The sequence below is a fragment of the Odontesthes bonariensis genome, chromosome 15 (assembly GCF_027942865.1).
Source record: "Odontesthes bonariensis isolate fOdoBon6 chromosome 15, fOdoBon6.hap1, whole genome shotgun sequence".
Taxonomy (NCBI): domain Eukaryota; kingdom Metazoa; phylum Chordata; class Actinopteri; order Atheriniformes; family Atherinopsidae; genus Odontesthes; species Odontesthes bonariensis.
In genome coordinates, this window is record NC_134520.1 from 15,694,990 (window position 1) to 15,718,292 (window position 23,303).

Here is a 23,303-nt window from a genome sequence, read left to right on the forward strand (position 1 = left end):
TGCACATGTTCCTCCAGTACCCCCCCTCCAACTCCAACAGATTCTCCCACCCTGCACTGCGACTCCCTCCCTGTGTGACAGCTCTTGCGGCATGGCTGGGATGACGGTGTGCCGACAGAGCCGAGCACCAGGAACCTGTGGGCGCCGCTACTGTGGGAAAATAAACACGACTGACTGACAGCTTGAAATGAGTGTGCTCCCACAGGCACACATACAGGGCTGCGGCTGTGCTGCTGTTGGTGCGACATACAAGAGTACAGAAGACTGTGGCGGGAGAGATGAGCTTGTGCATATGTGCATTAAAAAACAAATGTGGCAACTCGTTCTAAAGACGCACAGGAATTGAGCTCCGCAGCAGCAAGGCTCTCGAAACAGGTGCTTCCAATCCTTTGGAGACATAGCAGTTTACTTTTCTTTAGGCTTTCATGCTCATCTGAGAAGCAGTCAAGTTGTCACTAAATCCACTTCTTAACGGGCCCCACAGTATGCAGCTGGTCAATAATTTATGTGACGATCTGGAACTGTTTATTCAGTTGAACATACAGTGTACTCTAGATGTGTTGGCACAGTTATCTATCAGAGACACTGTGTTTTTTCTGCCACTCTGTGTGTTTGCCTGGTGTTTTGGGTGGTTAACACCAGCTGTACTGGCTCAGTCCGTCTCTCAGCAGGTTCACACTGGGGCTAATGCAGCGCTAGCTCGGTCTGACCTCAGAGGTTATTGTTGTTGCCGAGCCAGCCTGTGTGAGTGTGTCTAACAAGACACCCCTGCGGGGTCTGACTGCACTGACCCAGCTGCGGCAGTATGGTTCTGCACACAAACACACACACACACAACCCAGTTTTAGTCACTTAGGATGACGTCAAATTGACTTGTATTCAACCATCACAGCATACATGAGCACAACGTACACTTGACCTAAACCTAATAGTTTATCTTGCAGGGACCAGCTTTTTGTCCCTAAATTGGAGTTGAGACTCAATTAAGTAGCTGTGTGAACATTGCCCTGCCCCCCCCCCCCCCCCCTCAATATCACAGGTAATACATATTCTCATTCCTTCTGACACACACGTTCACACACAAACACGCACAGTGCTCCTCTCTTCTCTATAATGTGCCGTAATGGAGCATAGCTCCTTTGGCTGAGCCTCCCCAGGTCTTCCTGCTATTACATCTGAATGGGCCAGCATATGGCCTTTATGGTTGTACTGTTCTCTCTACAGGTCCCTGCAGAGACGGGGAGCGTGAAAGCATTTCAGCTGTCACAGAGGTGTACGCAGGACGAGTTTGAAAAGTAGTTTGGCTGGGGTGTGTGCGAGCACGCGGCGGCTGGTGTGGTGTTGTTTGTGTATTTGTGTAAGAGAGGGGAGGAAGGAGGGGGACATGGGGAGCGTTAAATGAAGCAATTAATAAAATCATTTTCTACCCGGCTAAGGAGATAACAGCTTGGCACAGTACCACAAACACATCAACACAAACCTCTCGCCTCCTCGCCACTCATTTCAGCTTAAGGAAGACCCACACCGCTGCTCCCGATGGACCACTAACAGAGAGATGGGGAGAAAGGGATGGAAGACGAGCAGCCTTCTGAGGTTTTCTTTTTCCTTTTGTTTATAGCTGCTAACACTAGAGGGCAGTGTGTAACTGCCATCAAGCTACTGGACACACACACACACACACAGACACACAAACAGACCGAGAGCACAAAGCACCCTGCATCACTGAACACAACAAACAAAGCCAGGAGGAAAAGCACCACACACACACACACATACACACACACACACACACACACACACAGAATGCACTCTCATTGTCATTCCTTGCTAACATTCCAGAGAGCAGCAGCGGCAGCAGTAGGTCTCCTGCTAGCTCGTGGTATATGGCACGCCAGCATGTCCGCTCACAGATAGGAAACACGCTATTCTCTTATAGTGGAGGGTTTTTTGTCCCCGGGGACAGCTGACAGATGTTTAAAAATGTAAGGGTGGTACCAAATGATTTACATGATGCGTTATTGAGCAACAGGTTTTTGGCACGACACATGCAGGACCAAAGAGGACGGGTCTGATTGGTCCACATTCACCAAGTCCAAACATACAGCCATACAGGGATGGAAGTGATAAATTACACGTTCTCTTCTTAAAAGTTCCATTTTTGTGTGACTATGGTTATTCTGAAAGAAAATGTTTTATTAGGCTTTTGAGTTCTTAAAAATGTTTACTCTGTAATAAATTGAAATGGTCAAGAAGACTGAGGGAAATGCTGTCAGGGCAAGTAAGTTGCTCATTCAAATACCAAGTTCTGAAGGTTTGGGAATAGGAAATGGACACAACAAGATCTAAATGCAGATGGCTTTTTTGGACTCTGAGGTTTACTTTGTTTACCATAAAATGTGGCAATAGCAGTGTGTGGAAACGCGGCATCCGGCCTGCACACGCATATGCAGGAAATGTTATTACCTGTAGCTGCCATCTATCTGTGGTTATAGAAATTATTAACAATATCCAATAAAAAAAACGTTCATGCCCTGTGTGCATGGCAAAGGTTCCAGGACAATCTCTCATGCCAGTCACACAAATAACTTTTACTCAAAGTTTACTTTTGTTTGGGTAGGATTTAACCGGAGTAATAATCCCTGTTTAAATTTGGAAATATTTCAGATTCTTCTGAAGTTGTCACCAAAAGTTGAGTCCTTTTCACAATGATACGTCCTCCTCTGAGCCATGATCTCACCAACTGTGAGTGACTGTGGGGCCGCAGGAAAAAGGTAGGACACAGCGATAGACTGAATGCAAAGAACTGCGACAGGTTTCGTCAGGGGATCGGTCGGAACTGGTGCTTCAATAAACTAAAGGGCGATCACGCCAAAAAAAAAAAAACAGTTCGATTTCATTTTGTTTGGTGGACATAGTTGATTTTCCAGCACGCAAAACAAAGACTTTTTTATAAAGTTTTGAAATATGAGGATTTCCCCCTCCGTTGACTTACAATTGTTTGGTCCAATGTCTGCAATGTCCCACACAAGACTTGTGTATCAGTAACTTGTTATTTTGTTAAATTGAAACAAAGAAAACGTGTCAGACATACCTCTTTACCTCAAATGCTCACCAGAAATAAAGCGGCAGGCACTTCTCCTGTGCACGTACATTCTACAGACAGTTTTCTGAGCTTCAGATTAAGCTCATTGATTACTAAAAACTTTCTATCCTCCCTTTAGTGTAGTGAGTCTATGATCATTTCTTCCTTAAGTGAGAGGATCATTCTGATATTCTCAAGTTTCCCCAACAGACATGGAAAGAACAAGTTCTCACATCTGTCTTTAAACAGGAAAAAGAAAAACCTGCGATATCAGACGCATTGTGCTGATAGGGGTGATGCAAAGTGGCTACTGTTAAATCACTGTGTAAATGCAGTGGCTGTCAATGTTTTTGACCTACTGTAAGTCTAACAGAAGCTACAGCAGACAATGGACTTGGAAAATGTTAGCAGAGGACTGTCTCTTATTCATAAGAGCCTGCCATTCAAAGGGAATCGTTAGGTATAATTTTTATTGCTGCCCTCTCAAGGATAAGCTGTAATGATAAGAGATTGTGCCTCTTCTCGTTGGCTTTTTTTCAGGTGGGAGAGAGTTTTCGAGTTTTGCTCGTACATTCCCATCTGCCTCCTACAGCGTCAGTCTTTTCAAAACTTATATTGAAAGAGCTCAAGTGGATGTGGTCAAAAAAGGCATTTTTAATGTTTTTCGTCGCTTTTTCAGACACAAGCAGTTGGTGTCTTTTGTGGTTGAACGCTGTTATAGATCACTGTTTGATTCAAAGCTGGGGTAATATGAGAACCGCATTGCGTCCAGTAAAAGCCTAATTCATCGAGGATCTAAAACAGAGCTGTACATCCTCTGGTGAAGACACAACAATGACCTCAACCAAACACTGAGCTTTGACATCTGATCTTTACAGGTAATGGATAATATCCAACACTATTCTTCAATCATGTATGTATGGGTTTTTTTTGTCTGCCCACACTTCAACTTACATATCTTTGAAATATAACTGACCAGAATGAACACCGCGATCAGCCTTATCTTTGTTGAATAAATTACTGAGAACAGATGACTTCCAAATTCACCGTGTGCTTACCATGCGTCAGCTTTGAACAGGTACTTAAATTTGTCTTTGATACCTTGGTTGCTTTTCTAATGTGTAATCAAACCTAATCCCCCTGTTGTGCTTTTTAGTGTTGTCTCTGAAGAGCAGCAATTACCTGCAGTAAGAAGCACAGCCTTTGACTTTGGATCCCCTTTTTTTGTTGGCAAAAGGAACAATTCCAGTTTAGCAGAAAGAGGCAGCCCCACCCCGGCTGCTGCTTTACAGACTTAATGGAAAGCACAGTTTTTGAGTATCTGACGTGCCTCGTGCAGATTGTAGAATCATGACAACAAAGAGAGATTTCTGAGGTTTTATCTGGATCACATACCTGTATCTGAAGAGCACAGTTTAGCCTTTTTCTCGTTTTTGAAAAACTCCTGACATCTCAGTGTCCTCTGTTGCTTTTTTCCTCTCCTCCCTGTCATTAACTCTGTCACTCTGCCTCTCCTCACTCTTTCTCCTCCCCCTCTGTCATCTCCCCTTTTGCTTGTCCTCCCCAGAGGGCCATGATGCAGCAGGAATGGACTTTTACGAAGAACAAGGATTATATACTACATGTATACTCCATATGCACTTATTCTTTTTCCTCTGCCTTCTTCTGGCTTGCTGCCTAAATCAAGGCTCTCTGCTCAGCTTGTTTTTTCACTGCAGAAGCCCTCCGCCAGACTCCCTCTGCGAGTTCCATCTATAACTCTGCATTGAATCTATGCTGCGAACTACGCTAATGACTTACACAGTAGTTTGTGTTGGCTATTTAACGTAACTCCAGTTCAATGAATAAGGGATTAGGTCACATTTCGCTTTGGCTAAAATCACTTAAACACAGAAAAGAAGGAAGATGTCAGAGAATATGGTGTGTTCGACTCCGGTCCGGTCACATGGACAGAATATTGGTCACTGTGTTAGTATCATGAGCAAGTCAGATCCAGTTACAGCCCGTTACATATTAAATTTTTGCCTCAAAGAAACATTATCCTTGAGGAAAGCAATACACCTTGTAAATATAGCATCCGAAGTTAGATTTCTGAGGGGTGGTTAGAGGGTCGGACAACAGGGTAAGCTACAATGTTACATCGTACGTGGTGAGAAGACTGAACACAGCAGCATAAGTCAGGATTTAGGACACTTGAAGAGTGGACACCCTTTTTGCCTTTCCAATTCCATTTTCCTCCTTTGTCCCTACTTTGCCCGTCATCCCTCCCTCTAGCACACTAGCACACTAACAGCGTAGGGGTCATCTATGTTAATTACCACGCCAGCACAACTCTGAACAATTTTTGCCGCAGACACACATAGGCCATACATGAACCCAGGAGTCAGTGAGTATGAATGCGTTACTGTTGGCAGCGTGTGACAAAATAATAGTCTCGAAAGACAAGAGAAACAGAGAGAGTGAGGAAATGTCATGGAGAAGGATGCCAGACGTACAAAGGAGACGGCAGAGGGGGAAGAAAACTGACCCAGAGTCGGCTGACTTTACCCAACGAAGAGCAATGAGGGTAATAGTAAAAGGCTGCTTCCCGACTTAATTTAAAAGAATAAATGTGCTGCAGAAAACTCTATAGTCCGCACTAACAGCATGCACGGCATCCATTAGTTCCCAGGGAATGGACGTCAGTTACCAAGAGAGCTAAGTGTGTCTCCTAGCTCAAGTTGAAGGATGCCACTAATTCATGCTGTTTTCCTGGTAACAGAGTGAGCTTGATTTAAGGAAATGTGATGTTAGGTTTGGGACTCATACAGAAGATTTAGCCTTAATAGCTGTGCACAGCGCAGGCATACCTTTATTTTTTCTTTTCTTTCTTTAGGGCTGCTTTAGATTAGCTGAGCAAAGCAGAGAGAGAAGAGGAGGGTCGAGAAGATTAAAGTAAAGGTAGCATCCATCCATCGCCTGTTCCTTCTACCAATTCTGTCTGTCTGTCTGCCATGCGCACAGGGTCTATTTATGGAAAGCAATGTCACTCACGCAACACCATCAGATAGCTTTCTCCCTGGCCTGCTCACTGCTCATACATCATTAACATTCTCCACGACCCTACCGCACACACGCACGCACGCACGCACGCACGCACGCACGCACACATGCTGCACAGTGCACGACATCCTGCCAGTCAACTAGTACAAGATAAAAAAAAAGACAAATGGTTTCAGTCTCACATACATAAAGTGCACAGCAAATATTCAGTAAATGGACATTTGTGCCACATGCTCACAGCACACATTTTATTCAATTATTCCTACAAGGGATAAAGTAAATATACTTAATTAATCCTTAAAGACCAAATGCCTCATATGCGTACATCCCTTTAAGATGATAACGTGATTCACTGACATTTATGTGGGGAGGATTGAGATGTATTGTGGGAAATGTATTTCTTTCCCATGATTTCCAGACTTTGCAAATCTTTGAAAACCAATGGCTGGACATAGCTTTGTATCAGCTATGCGGACAGAAAGTTTTTTTTTAATCAATCTGCTTATCGAGCTCTTGCCTGAACTGAACTGAAGAGGCAATTTGCTAAAGTTTTTTTCTAAACTTTTGATGTGTTTTATTCCCTCTACCTTCTGTAAAAAATTTCTCAAAATGCAACTGCTCTCCGAACTTGGAATGATGAGAAAAATGTTATTTAATGCGCAATCACTCTTACACTTAAACAATTATCTGCTGCTGCTAAAAAAGCAGGTTTAGGGGAATTCACCCTTTCAGTTCTCTTTTCATCGTCAGTAATTTTGTGAACATTATTGGGAATGTAGGTAGGTGGAAACTTCCATTTCTTTGTTTCTTTGTGTGTGTTTGTATTTGAGTGACCTCGCCAGCATCTGAGATGGCCATCAGCAAACAGTGATGGCAAGAGGAACAAGTGAGGCAACACAAACCAGAGGAGAAAGAGCCTCATTCTTCCTAACAATCCTAGTACCGATTCCACATTTCATATTTAAAAAAAACAACAACATTGTACTCGTGTAAACTGTCTGGATAAAGAAGCATCAGACAGAGCACCGGGGGTTAACAACCCGACAAACTGTGGAAATATGGGACGGTGGAGACAGAGAAGGGAACACATCTGGACAGGGATTAGGACAGCTAAAGAGGCTAAAAAAGGAGGAGGAGACAGAAGGATAGGCTTAATGTAGGCTAAGCGAGTGGGGGGGATTGGGGGTGTGTGATAGTTGAGGTGATGGTGGCTGTTGGTTTAAGGATGAAGTCTCACGGAAGGTTCTTACTTGAAAGAAACCTGGGGGCATGGGTCCTCCTGGCATGCCATCATTGGGTGGCATGTTGCCCATCACTGGACTGGGGGCAGCGGCCGCACTCTGAAAAGACACAAAAGAAACAAAATTTGCTCTCAATATTCCTGTTTAATGTAGCAATGCCATGTTTCAGGATAAAGGTGCTAGAATAATCCCCTGTTTGCCAAAATTAGACAGTCAAATATGATTCATTTTAAGAATTCCAACACTGATAACATTCCTTCTCAAGCAAATACAGCAATTACGGATATCTGATTACAACTGATGAGAATATGATTAGCTGGCTCACTGATAAATGATTTGATGAAAGACACAAAACTAAATGCAGATATTGTGGTTTAGGAGGAACATCAAGATTCCTGTTTGATTCTAGTAAACTAATCAGTACACTGCATCAGCAGCAGACCGCCAAACTGACAGTACATTTTCAGAATCCACTGAACTTTAAAATGGGGCACAAATCAGTCAGCTGCAGAGAGGGTCACAAAAACACTTCCCTGGGTAAAAGTACTCAAGTTCTTCCTTAAACTTTCCTCAACACTTTGATGGATTTAGCTCAACTCCAAGCAGTATTTTGGCCGATTGATGTATCATGTAAAAATGTAAATCAGTATTATAATCTTTGATTTATGCAACAGCCCTCCCTTCTGCATGCATGGTACCAATGCTTGAATGTGGACCCTAAATACATTTCGTGGTAATATTTCCTTCATCTTTCCTCTCAATTAGAATGATTTCCAACATCGAGGAGAAGACAAATGTGACACTCTCTGTTCTGGTTTTCTTCCGAGGCGGTGAAGCTGACAGTCGGCGTTCGGTCCTGACTGCTTTGCCAGAGCCTGACATTCACACTTGGCCGGAGTGACGCGAGGAAGAACAAGAGAGTTATTCAGACAGAACATTTTGAGGCAGACTATGAAGACAGTCCCAAACTAATTCTACAATGCGACTTATCTTTCTGTTTTCCTGACCTTGGGGTCACTCTCAAAAGACTGGAGAAGATGGATGGGCAAAAAAAAAATGTCTGTCAGTCAGTCTTGGCTTGTCTTAACCATAACAACAGCCAAACGTGTCGCTAAACTTAACCGAGAGGATTAAGTTCCTGAAACATAACCTTCAACACGGGCTCAGCAGATCAGAAAATTCTCATATGAATCATTTTGACAATAATGTCAATAATGCCTTTTCATCAATCATGGACTCAGAAAATGTGACCACACAACCCCTCCCCCAATGTAACTAGATCTTCATTCACTTCCATTGCAGGCAATCCCTCTTTGCCCCGGATGACCTGCACGGCCCAGACGCTAACTAACAGGCCCCGAGGCCATAAGGCAGGACACGCATTCACACACACAACACTGGTGAGAAGGTGCGAGTCGGTTCGACTCTGATCAAAACATAAAGGACATTGACATGAGTCCAAAACCACAGAAACAAAAAGAAAGAGACATATTTAAACAGGAGGAGCTGTCAAATATGGAAGGAAGGGGAGGAGTGAAGAAGAGATAGAGAGTTCTCTGAAAGGGTAGCGAGAGGTGAGACAGTGAAGAACAACACATTGTACCTCATAGTAAAAGAATACAGATAACACTTTGGTGATTAAAAATCAGATTTGGATTCACCTGAAAGGTTACACGAGGGTTATAGATTATTTTCTGTGTTTTCACTTGTGTCCTTGGATCTAACAACCATGACAACCAGCATGTTTTTCATCCTTATTTTTCATAATCTTTTTTAATTTAGCAAATCTGCAAATGTACAAACTCTCAGTTCTAAATAACTGAGACCCGGGACTAGATCTGGGCCCGGTTCAAGTGATATGCATCCAAAAGGGGTTGTGCTGTTATGTTGCTGGTCTTGGTCTTGCTCTGTGTGTCATTAGGTGTGCTACCTGTGCAGATTTGAGTGGGCTCATTGCTGGGGCCGATAATCATCACTGCAAGATAAACATGGGCTTTTGAGTCAAGATGCACCGAGTGAAATGTGAAAATGAGATGCTGCTCTTTTCAGTGGTGACTGCTTATTTCCTTGTGCGAGGTATGACCGTCCTTTATGATCTTTCCATTTACTTTGAATAAATTTTTCCATATTTGGGACTTCTACAGCAGACGTCACAAAACGAACACTGAGTGAAACCAGCTTTACGGATGGAGCAACTTTGTTGCATTTTTCTTTTTTTTTTTCTTTGTGCAAAACAGCAGGTCAAGGGCTGGTTTCAAGACCAAAGAAAAGGTTGAATTCTGAAAATTTACAGCTAGCCAGCTGTGTTGTCTCTGAGAGCATTAAGGGATCAGCAGCAGCTAAGACTAAAGACAAAGAGGATATGAGAGGAAGAGAAAGAAAAAAGGAGGACAAAGTGAAAATGAGCAAAGAAAGATGCTCGGTTAGGTGGCAGGGCATCTCAGGGAGAGGAGGAAGGCTGAATGGAAGAGGTGGTGCTGGTATGGAAGTATGTGTGGTGAGCACATGTGTCTTTGTGTGTGTGTGGCTGCCTGCCTCAGCCAGCCAACGAGGCTCCACAGTACTCAGGTGAAGCAGCAGCAAAAGGCCCCTTCTCCTAGTTGCCATGACAACCCCGACCTCAGCTCCTGCTCTCCGGTGCCCATTAAAACCCTCAGGCCGTCAATCATCAGCACGGCCAGGGAGCAGAGAGAGAGAGAGGGAAGGACGGAGAGAGAGAAGAGAAGAGAAGAGAAGAGAAAAAAATGAAAGAAGAAAGAGGAAGGAGAAGAAAGAAATAGAAAGACACAGAGTTTAAAGCAGCCTGTGGCTTTTGATAGCTGCCCGGTATGCCACAGCTATCTCCCTCTTTTTCCCTCCCAACACACAAACAAACCCGACACACAATACCAGCACCACGTTGACTCCTCACACACATCACTCTCCTTTAGCTCACAGCCTCTCTGCACCTCCACAAAGCAATCGCCAGACAAATCAGAGCCACATCTTGTGACACTGTTTCATCACATTATCTTCTCAAACCAATTTTCATACAAGATTTCTCCTCTCAGCTTCCATTTTTAAGCAATGATCCAACTTAATTGCTGCATAACATCCATCCACGCCTCCTTCAAACTGAGAAGAGCTTTAAAAAATGTGTTTCTATTCAAATTATCAGTCCATTTTTCCCTCTATCTGGTATCTTCTCTATGTGAGGTAAATATACATTTTTCTTGCAGGTAAAGCAAGTCATTCCTGCTGTTCATGTTTCTGTGAAACAACTGAAGGCAACTTGAAAGTTGTAAGCAGTCATTCCATTTAGTCTTTTTCGCTTTCTTACTAAAAAGGTCGATCAGAGGACCCGTGCCACTGTCCAATCTAAAGCATAAGGAAACTATACTCCAAATCTGCAATTTTAATGAACAGAAATGAGTTCTTAGGGGTTTAATAAATTTCTGGAGGGGGAGTTTAAAAGAGCAAATGAACATATTTCTCCAAATGTATTCTTCTTTAGCCTGAGGAGGAATTCCAAAAGCAGACCGATCTTGCGACAGCTCATCTTAAAATAAGACAACCCAGTATGGTGCCGACAAAAACTAATTAGGTGAATATTATGTTTGATTTAGTTGGATCGTGTTTATCAATTGAGATGGCAAGAAACCCCAGTAATGAATAAGAGAGACAAGAAGATAGCAACTGCCACCCTAAGATATCTGATGAAACAATTACTTGCAAATCAAAAGCATGGCAAACTTTCCCACCAGTCCCTTTCCTTCAACATGTGCAAGGCATTATCATGGAACATGTAGAGTATTGGATCATTTCCTTTAACATGAGGGGTTCTGCTCTGCTTTGGCCCCTGACTGGGATCCTCTTTAGCTCCATACTGGAGCCTGGCTGCAGCCCACAGACAGTGAGTGAGCAGCTCTATCTGTCCGGTGATTAGACCTGGGCTTGCAGGGGGTAATGGATCTGCTGTTATCTGGGTCCAAACAAGCAGGCCAACAGACTGCTACCTACTGGCCACAACAACACCGACACCAACCTGTTTGTGTGTCTGCGGATATGTGCGCCTTGTGTTTCTCTCAGGTTGTGAAGGATCTGTCTGACCTGACCATCCAAACACAGACACGTTTTCATAAACACATGAAAAATGTCCTCTTTGGCACCCTAAGGCTCTGAACACAAAGTTCAGACATGCAGGCAAACAGAGCCCAATCCAACTCTTCTATGAGCTTACACAAAAGCTTCTGCTTGCCTCTGCGACATCCTCCAATTTTTACGTCATTCTTTGTCTGCAACCCCAGCTGCACAAAAAAACCCTGACAACAGCTAGCAAATATTAATGTACAGAACTTGTCCTTGATGCACAAGAGCTGTAAAGAAAGGCATAAAACATAACATAAAAAAGGAACAATACTTCCTGGTGAACTAATGTCTGTACTGGCAAAAACAGGCTTAGGCATTCATGGAAGTGCCTCAAGCTCGTATGAATGCTCCATTGTGTGTGTATACATGTCGTTTCTGTGGCTTGTACACTGATTTTCAGACAAACAGCCATTTCCATCTGGCCCGCAGTGTTGTGTGTAAATCAAACCAGGAATTAGTCTTCAAGCTGCTCCTTACTGTTATTGCAATCAACCTCTCCTCCCAGCTCTCTCATTTGTCCTTCTGTCAAAGCCCTGCTTCTCCTCCTCTTTCCTCAGCTTCAAGTGTTCCAATAAGTCTGTCAGTGAAGTCAACTCTATAAAGATTAGCAGTGAAGCAGGAGTGTGTAAGCATGGCTGCCAGACGACAGACTGGTCTAATCGATGGAAGACGGAGAGATGCCGGGCTGCTGTGCCAGGAACCCCCGCTCCCAACCCAGCGACATGGAAATGCCCTCAGTGGCAGGAGCTGCTCTCTGTGCAGGCATGCACACACACACACACACACACACACACACACACACACACACACACACACATAACAGGTATGCAGACACATGTTGAGTATGCACTGAGGCGCGCTGCATATATCCCGCACACACGCATTCGCACATATGCTGCTGCCTTCCCATAGCTCCAGCAGCTGTTATGTCAATCAGGTGAATTAATTACCGGTAAACAAATCTGCTTGGGATCCCCCCACAGAACGCACACAGACAAACACATGCATACACACATATCCCTCCCTCTCACACTGCCTCTATCTCTGAAGCATCTCCTCCCAATATCAGGGCCCCAGGAGCCCCGGAGCTGCCTCCCAGCTACCCAGGCACGGCTCGGAGCTGGAAGCCCAGTGGGAAGGCGCTGTAGCTGGGGGACATTGCCCGGCTCTCACCCTTGCTGCCCCGGAGCACCTGCACTAACTCCCACTGTTACCTCTCGGGATAACCAATCAACCTTCAGCAATGCACATAAACTGCCTGACAGGAAAGAAAACACACGACTGAGCGCATTCATGTATGCACACGTAAACAAAGACAAACACCTCATAGAGCCAACCAACAAATGCGCAAACAGGCAAATCTGCTCGTCAGTTCCTGACAGAACGAAGGAAGAGACACATCCCACGTGACAGATAAAACAACTAGATGTAAATAAAGGAGAAAAAAAAACAAAAGTAATAAAGTGGTTTTACCATCGTGAAAAGGCAGACCCTACTTCAGCTAATCCAAAGCGACACTAACATGCATAAACTGAGTAAAACACACAGTGATTTAAAGTAATTTTGTAGCTGACCTCCTGACACGAACAGGTTTGTGTAAATCCCCACACACACACACAAACAAACACACCCACGTACACACTCACACACCCAGCAGCATTTATTGGCTGTGTCGGTAGTTAATGACTAAAGCTTGGCGATGGCCTGCTGCTCTCTTTAGTGATCCTTTCTAACACAGGTCCCCCCTGCTGGCACTTCTCTTTAATTACGCACGCACGCATGCACACACACACACACACACTGATATGCATCCTCCCGCCCACTCTGCCCGTGGCCTTTCACTCCATCATTAGACAGTTGGTGTTGGGTGGAAAACCACAAGAGAACCAGAGGACAGGGCGTGTTGATGCCACCCGTCCACAGATGGGCACGTACACATCGGTTTGGTGAAAGGAGGCAGACTCACACATGCACAATCCTTTCTTCCTAATTGAAGATTATTAATGCTGCTAATTAGGGGAAAATACAATTCTTGGAGCTTGGAGGCAAAAACCTAACGTGAGGTCAACAGTGGTAGAATGAAAGGTGCGTGAGCATTTGGCAAAGAAAGTGGGGGAGGGATGTGCAAGAGATGGAAAAAAAACTCATCATGCCCTGCTTCCTCTGGTGTCTTGCTCTTATTCACAGATTGCAGATGCTCAGCCCGGCAGGTCACAGAGTGCTAAAGATCAAGGCAGAGCAGGTAGATCATCCCGTGAAAGGCCACTTTGCAGGTGACGACACACACAAACGTGTGCAGTCACCCTTAAACAGTTTTGACAGTTATAAAAGCAGTAAGTGGTGATGTATGCTGCATTTCCAGGTCTATTGCATTGTTTTCCTTGTAGCTTGAATGTAAATGAGTGTAACACATCAGCTGTGCCAGGTGTTTTATGTCAGTACCTCAGAAACAAGGAGCAAGACTGTCTTTCATCGGCTGCCCTTTTACACCAGCGTTCAACAATAATACAGAGAGAAATCTGTCATTAAAGAGGCTCAGACACCCCAGCCTCCGCAGACCAGAACGCAACGCAGCCAAAAGACCAAGCAGGCGGGAGAGTCGTTATTTTCAGCCGCAAAAAACCTCAACCATCACTTTTAACTCTTCCACCTACACCTAGAAAAACTACAAGAGAAAACCAACAGGTTCACAGCTGCTGTCTGGGCTTTGCAGAACGCGATTCTGAGAGAAGCCGAGATAAAAAAAAACAAAAACTGGCAACTCAAAAACTATGAAAATCATTAGAAAAATAAAAGAAATAACCAGAGGATTGAATGGGAGCTTTCTCATTTAAGCTTCAATACAGATTTTCAACGTGTAGACAGACTAAACACACCCGCTTACACGACCTCATTCTCACACAGCCGAAGTGAATATGTACTACACACTGACATTTAGTGCACAATAATCTGACATTTACATATCTGCAGATATCTATTTGCTGTAGGTTCAGACGGCTACGATCATGTTTGCACATCGCGCTCAAACAACTAGACTGCAGCTGCAAAAGTATGAGAAACTTAAATATTTATTGTTAATGTGATTCTCCGTGTTTAAACAACAGCTAATTCTTCAATTTAGGATATTCAGCAATATTTCTGAACACTGCAGGAATTAAATAGTAAGAAAAAAAAGAAAGACTGATCAGTTCAGCCACCTCTTGAAGATGTTTGAAAGACTTATTAAATTGTAAGTGGAAGATAATAATTAGCTCAATTATTGATCTTTAGAAATAATTCTCGCAAAAGCATTCTGCGCATCCTCTTTCTAGTGAGTTTTAATGCTGAGATGGTGAAGCTTTTCAGGCCACTGAAACAATTTTCATCAGACAGATTCCTGGGCTCTGTGTTCTATATACTGTGTACCATTTTGTTTCCTCCAAGGATATTACATCTCCACCACAGGTGCTACTGAGCCGTCTTAGAGGAGCAATAATGGACAGATCAGGTCAAGTATGAGCTCTGTTTAACCTCATACAGTATTTAATACTCAAGTGGACCACATTTACTTTTTTTTTTGACTCGTGAGCACATCTACGGTGACTTATAAAGTATATGAAGTTACTACTTTTGTTCAAACAATCTTCAAGGTCTCACTTTTGTTAACATCTCTCAACAGAGAGACAGAGGTCGAGTGCTTTCTTGTAGCATTCAGACCAACTTAAGTCTTAAAACAAACAAAATGAAACAAAGCCTCCCTTTTCATTTCTATACAGTGAGTCCAGTGACGCCGTGGCAACAGAACATCTCAACCCAGTCTATCACAAGGCTAACTGTTATTTGCTTTGAATAAATTACTACATGAATATAAATGCTATAAAGAGATCCTTCCCATGGTGGATCTACCCTATAGACTTCACTATTGCGACTGCAGAAATCAGTAGCAGCTCAAATTTGCCAAAATTAGCAAATACTTTTTTAATTTTCTGCGAGACCTCCTATGGGACTATTAAAAATGTAAGAGTCTCGGGAAGCCATGTTAGCAATATCTACCTCCTCCCCTATTCTTAGGCAGTACGTCATTTTTCTTCTGCTTACTTCTTCTCTTTCTGTCATGTTACGCTAACCCAAGTGGATTTTATTCCTGCAGAGCCGAGAAGGTGCGGGATGAAAAGGAGAGGGAAGTGCCGGTGCTATATACCGTGAAGATAAGAAATAGGGAGTTATTCGGTCTGCACACATTCCACAGAGCCTACAGCAACACGATGGCCCTCAAAGCTGAGGCCAGACGTCTTTAGCTTGCAACAGTTAAAGAATGACCATATAATGCTTTGCATCATGCGGTCATAGAGAAAATGGGTTGAGAAAAGAGAAGAAGAAAGTCCAGTCTTGGAGCTTCTGACAGCAAGTTACAATGTTCTTCTGGAAAAGATAATTGCCTACGCATTTGACATTCAGTCCAAATTCACACCCGTCCACTGAGCTGAATGTGTGCCTCATGATTATGTTTAGCAAGTAACAGAAGCACACCAGACATTTAAAACCATCTCGCGCCAGTCTGATCCACTCACCCCATTTCTATTTTAAAGCGTATGTGCGTTAGTGTGTGTGTGTGTGTGTGTGTGTGTGTGTGTGTGTGTGCAGGGCCAGGCAGGAAGAGGCATTCCCAAAGGAGCAGTCCTCCTGAGCGCCAGACATTTGGGGGCTGGGCATGTGAGACATGCGCACACACACAAACACAGTCAGAAACACACATATGAGGCACACGCTACCAATTTCCATTTGTATCCCACAGGCACCGCCATGTTGACCACCTCCACCTCATGAGTCACAACTGACGAGATCAGCTTCCGATATTTTGATAAATATAGAAATTCACATGAAGCCTTTACTTCTCCCTTGCAGATACATACAGTCAGTTTGAAGAAATCCTCACAAGAAATGATAAAACGCACCACAGAAGGATGAAGCAGTCAATAATAAACTAGAATATCTTTGAACTGTTAAACATTTCTGAAAAGATTTTCATATTGATTGCAAACTGGCGTGCATCTGTTGCCTCATTTTAACAGCAGACGAATACAAATGTCAAGCACCACCTGTCCACTGGTCACAGCCAAGTTTATCCTGATCAGCTGTCCTGATCCAGGTCCTGAGGTCAGACAGGTTAGAGTTTTTAAACACAGTGGCCTTGAGGACCCGGGAGCTGGAACACCACCTAACATTGTCTCCTGCCAGACAGGAGGGGGAGGAGGGGGAGGAGGACGAGGAGGACGAGGTGAGTGGAGACAGCAAACCACATTCCCAAGACAATGGTTGGTCTGTGGAGCTCGCTGAAACTCTGAGGGCCCAGGGGCATTTTGAGAAAAGGGAGAGAAAGGAGGCAGGCAGCAAGTATGGCGGGAGAGGTGTTAGGAGGAATAAGGAAAGAGAAGAAAAAAAGGAAAGAAAGCAAAGAAAACTTGAGAGGTTGTGCGCAAATAAGGAGGAAGATGTAAGAGAAGGGGAACTGGCAAAGTCATGGGGAACTGATAAGGTGAAAATACCATCGGGGGGGGGGGGTATGGGTCTTTATGTGTCAGATGCTTCTACTTCAGTTGACCTTTGAGGTTCAGTGAGTGCAAGTGTTTCAGGTGTAAACCTCTGCTTTGTTCACAATATAAAGTCATTTACACCATGAGTATCACTGAAAGTGTCCTCGTCCGGCCGGCTCCCAATTACCCTGATTCTGTTTGAAACAGCACAGCTGATCTTTTTTTACGTGAATTCATATTCTATTCAAGTGGTCAAGTGGTTCCCAGGTAAGCAGGTATTAAGCATTTAGTTATTATTTGACTGGCGATAGGGAGATTCCTGACAGTTTGACAGCAGATCTACTCACGAACTGAATATCTTCAACTTGGCGAAAATAATAGTCATAAAACAGGTAGGGAACAGGTTTAGGGAAGACAACATAATGAAAGCTGAAGAGAAGGCCCTTCTCTTTTTTTCAGAACCTTCTTCCTTTCTTTCTCCGTTGCTTGATGCCATGTTACCCCCTCAGCTTTGAGTAGGTACTGCAAAGTGATTCGATCTCCAACCACATAATCTGGGTATGTTAGTCTGGTTTTAAGAGCTTCGATTTCCTACGATTATGGTCCGACCAACATGTTGACATACATTCTAAAAGTTTGGTTTTGGGGTGCAATATCAAAGTGTCGCCAGGTTCTCAGACAGCTCCACCCCTTGCATGCCTTTCCTGCCTGAAAAAAACCCAAGTTAGCATCAACCAAATGACAAACTCAAGACTTGGAAACAGTGATCTATAAAGTGGATTGAAGACTTCACGCTGGCTATTTCCAATTTTTATAAAAAGTCTAGTTTCAATAAGTCATCGACATCCCACAACAAACAACTTTAAAAGCCATCCTCTACTACATAGAAAAAAAAACTGATCTAAATGGCAGTGCTCCTGTAATATATAAAAAAGCCAGTTTGACTTTAGCTAAACAACACTGTGGCCCCTAAACTTCCCTGCTGAGAGCAAAGCCTTGGAAAGGAGAATATTAAGGCGTACGGAAGGACTCAAGGTTTGGACTTGTCTCATTCTTGCTACTCTGTTGATAATAGGGGAGTGCGGCATGAGATGGATGAGCGACAGAGTGTAGATGTCTATCTATGGGATGGACATCTACAATTTGGCCCCTGTTTGCACAAGGGAGACAGACAAGAAAATAAACAGCTTTCGCATTGACCTGCCACTTGGTACCGCCAGTCAACAGACTCCCAGAGTTTCAGAGTTTAACAGGGAGCTGACATGCAACGACACTTGGCATTAATGTTCTCTATATGCATTCTTGCTTCTTGAACTATGCCAGTGGCCAGAGTGGCTGGTAGCTGGCAATGGCTTCTTGTCCAAGAGACAGCGGAGTGGGGGTGGTGCTCCTTAAGGGATGATTTAAACGTCCATGTCAGTAACACCAGCCTTTCATCTTCCACGAGACGAGCCGAAGAGCATGGACAGAGCAGCTAGTTCCGTAAAAGGTCAAAGAGCCGACACTTCCTGGGTTGGCCTTGCACTGTCATTAAGACAGAGGCTGACAAATATTTACTCTGGAGCAGCCATGAAATGGAATGGTGAAGAAGGAGGAAAAGGAGGTAAAGATTTCCTCAGAACACCTCACTTTCTCTTGACAGAAGCACACATGTGGGCAGGCAAACTCTCACCAGCATCGCCATCAATAAATAAATAGAGGCTGACAGAAATATCCCCAGCATAGTCTCAGCCAGCAGTGGCACGCACAGAGAGACAAGCAGAGAGGGGGCGACAGCCGCACACACACACACACACACACACACACACTAAATGATAAAGACTAGGAGAGATAGCTACAAAGAGAAGAGAACAAGAAGGAAAAATAGAGCGATTAAATGGAAAGAGCTGAGAAACAGAAAAAAGAAAATGGAGAGATGGGAATGAAGAGGAAAAAGATGCCTCTGTGCTTTGAGTTTGCTTCTGGTCTAGAGTCAGGAGAAAGGCTTCATGGCTGAGGCGAAACATGCTTACTGTTTCGTTCTTGTTTGCCCCCACCCACCCAAGTTCCTCCTTCACCCCAGAGTAGAGCAGTCTGTGCAATGCAGTAACACACGCACACATATGCCGACCCCCCTATCTGAGCCTCTGCTCCGTCACCCTGTCTCAACCTCTGGTTCTGATTTAGAAGCAACCTCCTCTACTTCGTCGCCCGCGCCTTCTTCTGCTCAATACGTCTCGCTCTCACTCAGCATGTTTGTGTGTGTAAAATTCTGTTTCGTGCAAATGGATACACCAACACGTGTGCAAGCACAGCCTGAGACATTTAAGCCCCCTGTGCGAGTTGTGGTAACACGAACACACACACAAACACAGGCACAGACGCATGGGCAAACAGCATGGAGCACCCGAGATCATATTCGTGGAGACACATGCTCCCCATCCTCAGTGATTAGTCTAAATATGCCAGTGATCACAAAACGGCAGGAAGACCCACTACACGTGGAGCTACACACAGACGTGTGCACTTATACACAAACCATCCCCCTATCGCTCTGCTCCACCAAAAAAAAAAAAAAGAAAAAAGAAAAAATCACTCACACTTTTCATTTGCTGCCTCCCAATCCGGCAGGCTGCCAAGCTTCACATAAACATGGTGCACTGGCTTTCACAGCCCCTCTGCAGGTACAGCAATGCAAACACTGGAGAACCAAGGCTTCTGTAAATCTAATGCTTTTTCTAACAAATCAAACAAGCAGGGCATAAAAACATTAGAGGCTGCCGTTTTGCCCTCCTGGTACACATTAAGGCAAAGAAGCACATAATATTTCATTCGGAAAAAATTAGAAATGCCGCTTAATGGTGGTGCGCCTCCACCACCCGGTCAAGTATCGGTTCTCATCCATGTTTCCATTTTGCCCTTTCTGGGAGTTGTTCCTCATTCAAGTCGAGGGTCTAAAGGAAGAGGATGTGGTTTACTGCACAGATTGTGAGGCCCCTCGGGGCAAATATTGGTTTGAGATATAAGGATGTATAAACAGAGACTGATATAACTCGACTTGTTAAGCTTTGTTGTTCTTTTTTATTTTCTGCTGCATACATTATGTTACCGTTAGCCAAGAGAGGCAAAAAGCTCACAGCTCAAAACTTTGTACGTGATCAGCTGGCTTATTTCATTTTACAATAACAACCCTATTTGTTTATTTGTTCCGAAAATCTTACAACCCACAAAAACAACACGGCAGTGTGCAAAAAACGTCTCATTCACAGGCGCTTGCTTCTCTTTGCTCTCTGCCACCAGGTGAACAGAGCTGAGCTTTCAACGGGGGAGCGAAACCTCGCTCTTGTGGTGCAGCACAAAAATCTTGAAAAATCGCTAAAGCTGATAAGAGAGGATTTGCATGTGAATATAGTCGGCAAAGCTGTAATTCTTCTGACTGGCTTTGTGTCTTTGTCATTTTACTATGATGAGATCTAAACAGGCAAAGCATTCTGAGCTGGAAAGGTACAAAAGAAAGAAAGAAAAAAAAAGCACGTAGCAACTGGTCCCGAACATGCAGCTTTTCTACACATCTGGAAAGCTATTCAATTCTCACACCACGAGAAGGATTTACCTCATCTGGATGCTCAGCCTGTATTGAGTCAATGGATTTAGACTATAGGTATAAACCTGCCATTGACTGCATATTTAAAAGATGAGTTCTCCTCCCCTGCTGTTATCTGCATGTTAAACCATAACTGCATGTTACGGTTGTCTCCCTATGTGATGTTACCCCATCACTTAGAGAGACAACATCAGCCTCCAATCTGGCCACCCATGCACTGCAAACAGCATTTTTTTTATTAGAAACAGTCACACCACACAGTCGACATATGGTTTTTATTGATTTTTTTTTTATTTTTCCTTTTTGTGTGGATTACCAATTCTGTGACAGCGATTTCCTCCCCACATGAGAACATGAACTCAAACTGATTCACTCAAACAAAGTTCTACATCCAAAGTCGAGTGCTTTCCCAAACTGTAACATATCATGGAACTTCTAAACAGCTCAAATAGTTACCTTGTTTCAAAATTTGAATTTAGTTTCGACTGATATGAACGGCGAACTGGTCATGAGCTTATCAGGATGCGGCCATGCATGCACACATGCACGCACAACCTGGTCCAGCAGCTTGATACAACCCGGAGAAGTTCGTGTACACACATGCTTCTACACCCTTTAACACACATTGGCCTCTTCCTCACCCCTTCCACCTCTCGTCTCTGCCCTCTCTCCCACCTCCTTCTCCTCTTTCCACTCCTTCATATCAAACCAGCACACACTCACACAGAGCCCCATGAGGAGAAATAGGGTCGTTTGCCTCCGTTATCTCCTCTCTACAAACACACACACACACACACACACACACACACACACACACACAAACGAAAGCACCCATGCCCCTTCTCTCTTTCTACCTCTTGCTTAACTAACTCCCACTTCTCTCACTCTATCTCTTCCCCCTCCCCCAACAGCCCTCAGCCAATGGTGTCTGGGTGTCAGGCAGCTCAGAGAAGCTGTTGTCATGGTGACGGTGCTCCTGTCTGTGCTCTGTCCCTCAGGCATCCCAGATCCAGAAAGCAGCATCGTGTTTACGTGAGAGAGGAGAGGAGAAGAGAGGAGAAGAGAGAGGAGAGAGGAGAGGAGAGGCACAGACAGGAGGATGAGAAGATGGAGGAGGGAAAGAACATTTTTTCACTTTTACCAGCTTTTCTTCTCCTGTTTCTTTTGGTGTTGAGGCCCTGTATTCATGTGTGTTAAAGTATGTGTGTGTTAAACTGTATGTGGATGTGTGTGTGTCACATGGCCCTGTAGACACCAAGGCATCTCACACCCTATTCCTGGCACCTCCACCCAATATCTGACCTTTCCTGGACTCCAGCAGGCAGGCAGACACACACACACACACACACACACACACACACACACACACACACCTTGACCCCAGCGCACAACCACAGAACTTTATATGCGTACGCAAATGAACACACACTAAGACACACTAATACACACTAATACACAGACATTCATCCAAGATCATGTAACCAGCCCAAAACACTTGCACCTGGCGTGGCCTAAAATAAGGTCTTCAGGCAGCCATGTTGGAAGGTTGCGCGACGGTGACAGCAGCTCGGTGTTAATCACTGTGTCACCGAACGACACTCTCACACACACACACACACACAATCACACACACACACACACACAAAGCGACATATTTACAGTGCAGAGCATTTCCCTGCAGAGGGCGTCTGTTGCTGATCGGTCTATGCCATTATATATGCCCTAACTGTGACCCCCCGCGGTGTGCACTTGAAAACACAACTATACCCAAAGAGCAGGTGTCGAGCAATGAACACTCCAGGCGCTCACTAACATATAATGAACCCCACCAGTTCCTGTATCCGTATCAGTGGTGGCCTACTGCTCCATCCTCTTCACACTTGACTTTCTCCGCTCTTTCACGGGACAATCCGGCACATTAATTGCAATGTAAACAACTGAAGAGGCGCATCACCCCGTCAGGAGCGCTTTTCCTTCCCCTCCCTGCCCCCTGTTCCTTCCCCTCGTCTTTTCTCTAGGCGAGGTTGGTTTAAGCCCCCCTTCAGAATCAGAATCTGGACAAGCACCAGTTGGAGGCTAATCCGGCTCGCCGACTGGACCCCTCCTCTGAAACGCCACAGCGGGGGTGGACTGATGAAAGGAAGGCTGATATGAGGGACATGAAAGGCATTGTAGAGGCAAACAGAGCCGCAGACACAGCTTGCCTCAGTCCCCCGCGCTGCCGTCAGCACTGTACGACAACCCATTTATGACATTAAAACAGCACTGCGTCGTCAGAGTCGCTTCCATATGCCAAGGCTGGCATGCAACTTCCTTTTAGGTTGACACACAGATAAGACACTTACTGTTTAAACTGTGATCAGACTGTGTTCAACATCTACTTAACCAACATCCTGTTTGATCAGGGCCGAACCTCTTAAGTGGAATTTCTTTATTTCTCTCCAGTCAGTGAGGTGCGACAGCAGAATTAGCTTCAACTGAAGGAAAGAGACCTGTAAACTGTCCCTTTTACACTTTTGATTTTTTTTTTTTTAACTAAAAAAACAAAAAGGGTAAAAAGTTGCTTAGAGAGCAAAGGTAGGGAACATAAGGTTGTGGACATGAGGACTGGACTCAATGCCAACATAGCCAGGAAACTGAGTTTTGTAAATTTTACATTGGGAACATTTGTTGCCCAAACCTAACAAAGAAGAAGGCCAAAGTAAACAGTTACA

At 44.2% G+C, this 23,303-nt stretch overlaps 1 protein-coding gene across 2 annotated transcripts in view; it reads right to left on the reverse strand.

The window, feature by feature from the left end:
* The window catches only part of ssbp4 (single stranded DNA binding protein 4), an 85,777-nt gene that overhangs the window by 15,628 nt on the left and 46,846 nt on the right, over positions 1-23,303 (reverse strand). For both annotated transcript variants that reach the window (XM_075485178.1, XM_075485179.1), the window contains exon 5: positions 7,375-7,464. In XM_075485178.1, coding sequence (XP_075341293.1) covers positions 7,375-7,464 — 90 coding nt within the window. The remainder of the gene's footprint in view (positions 1-7,374; positions 7,465-23,303) is intronic.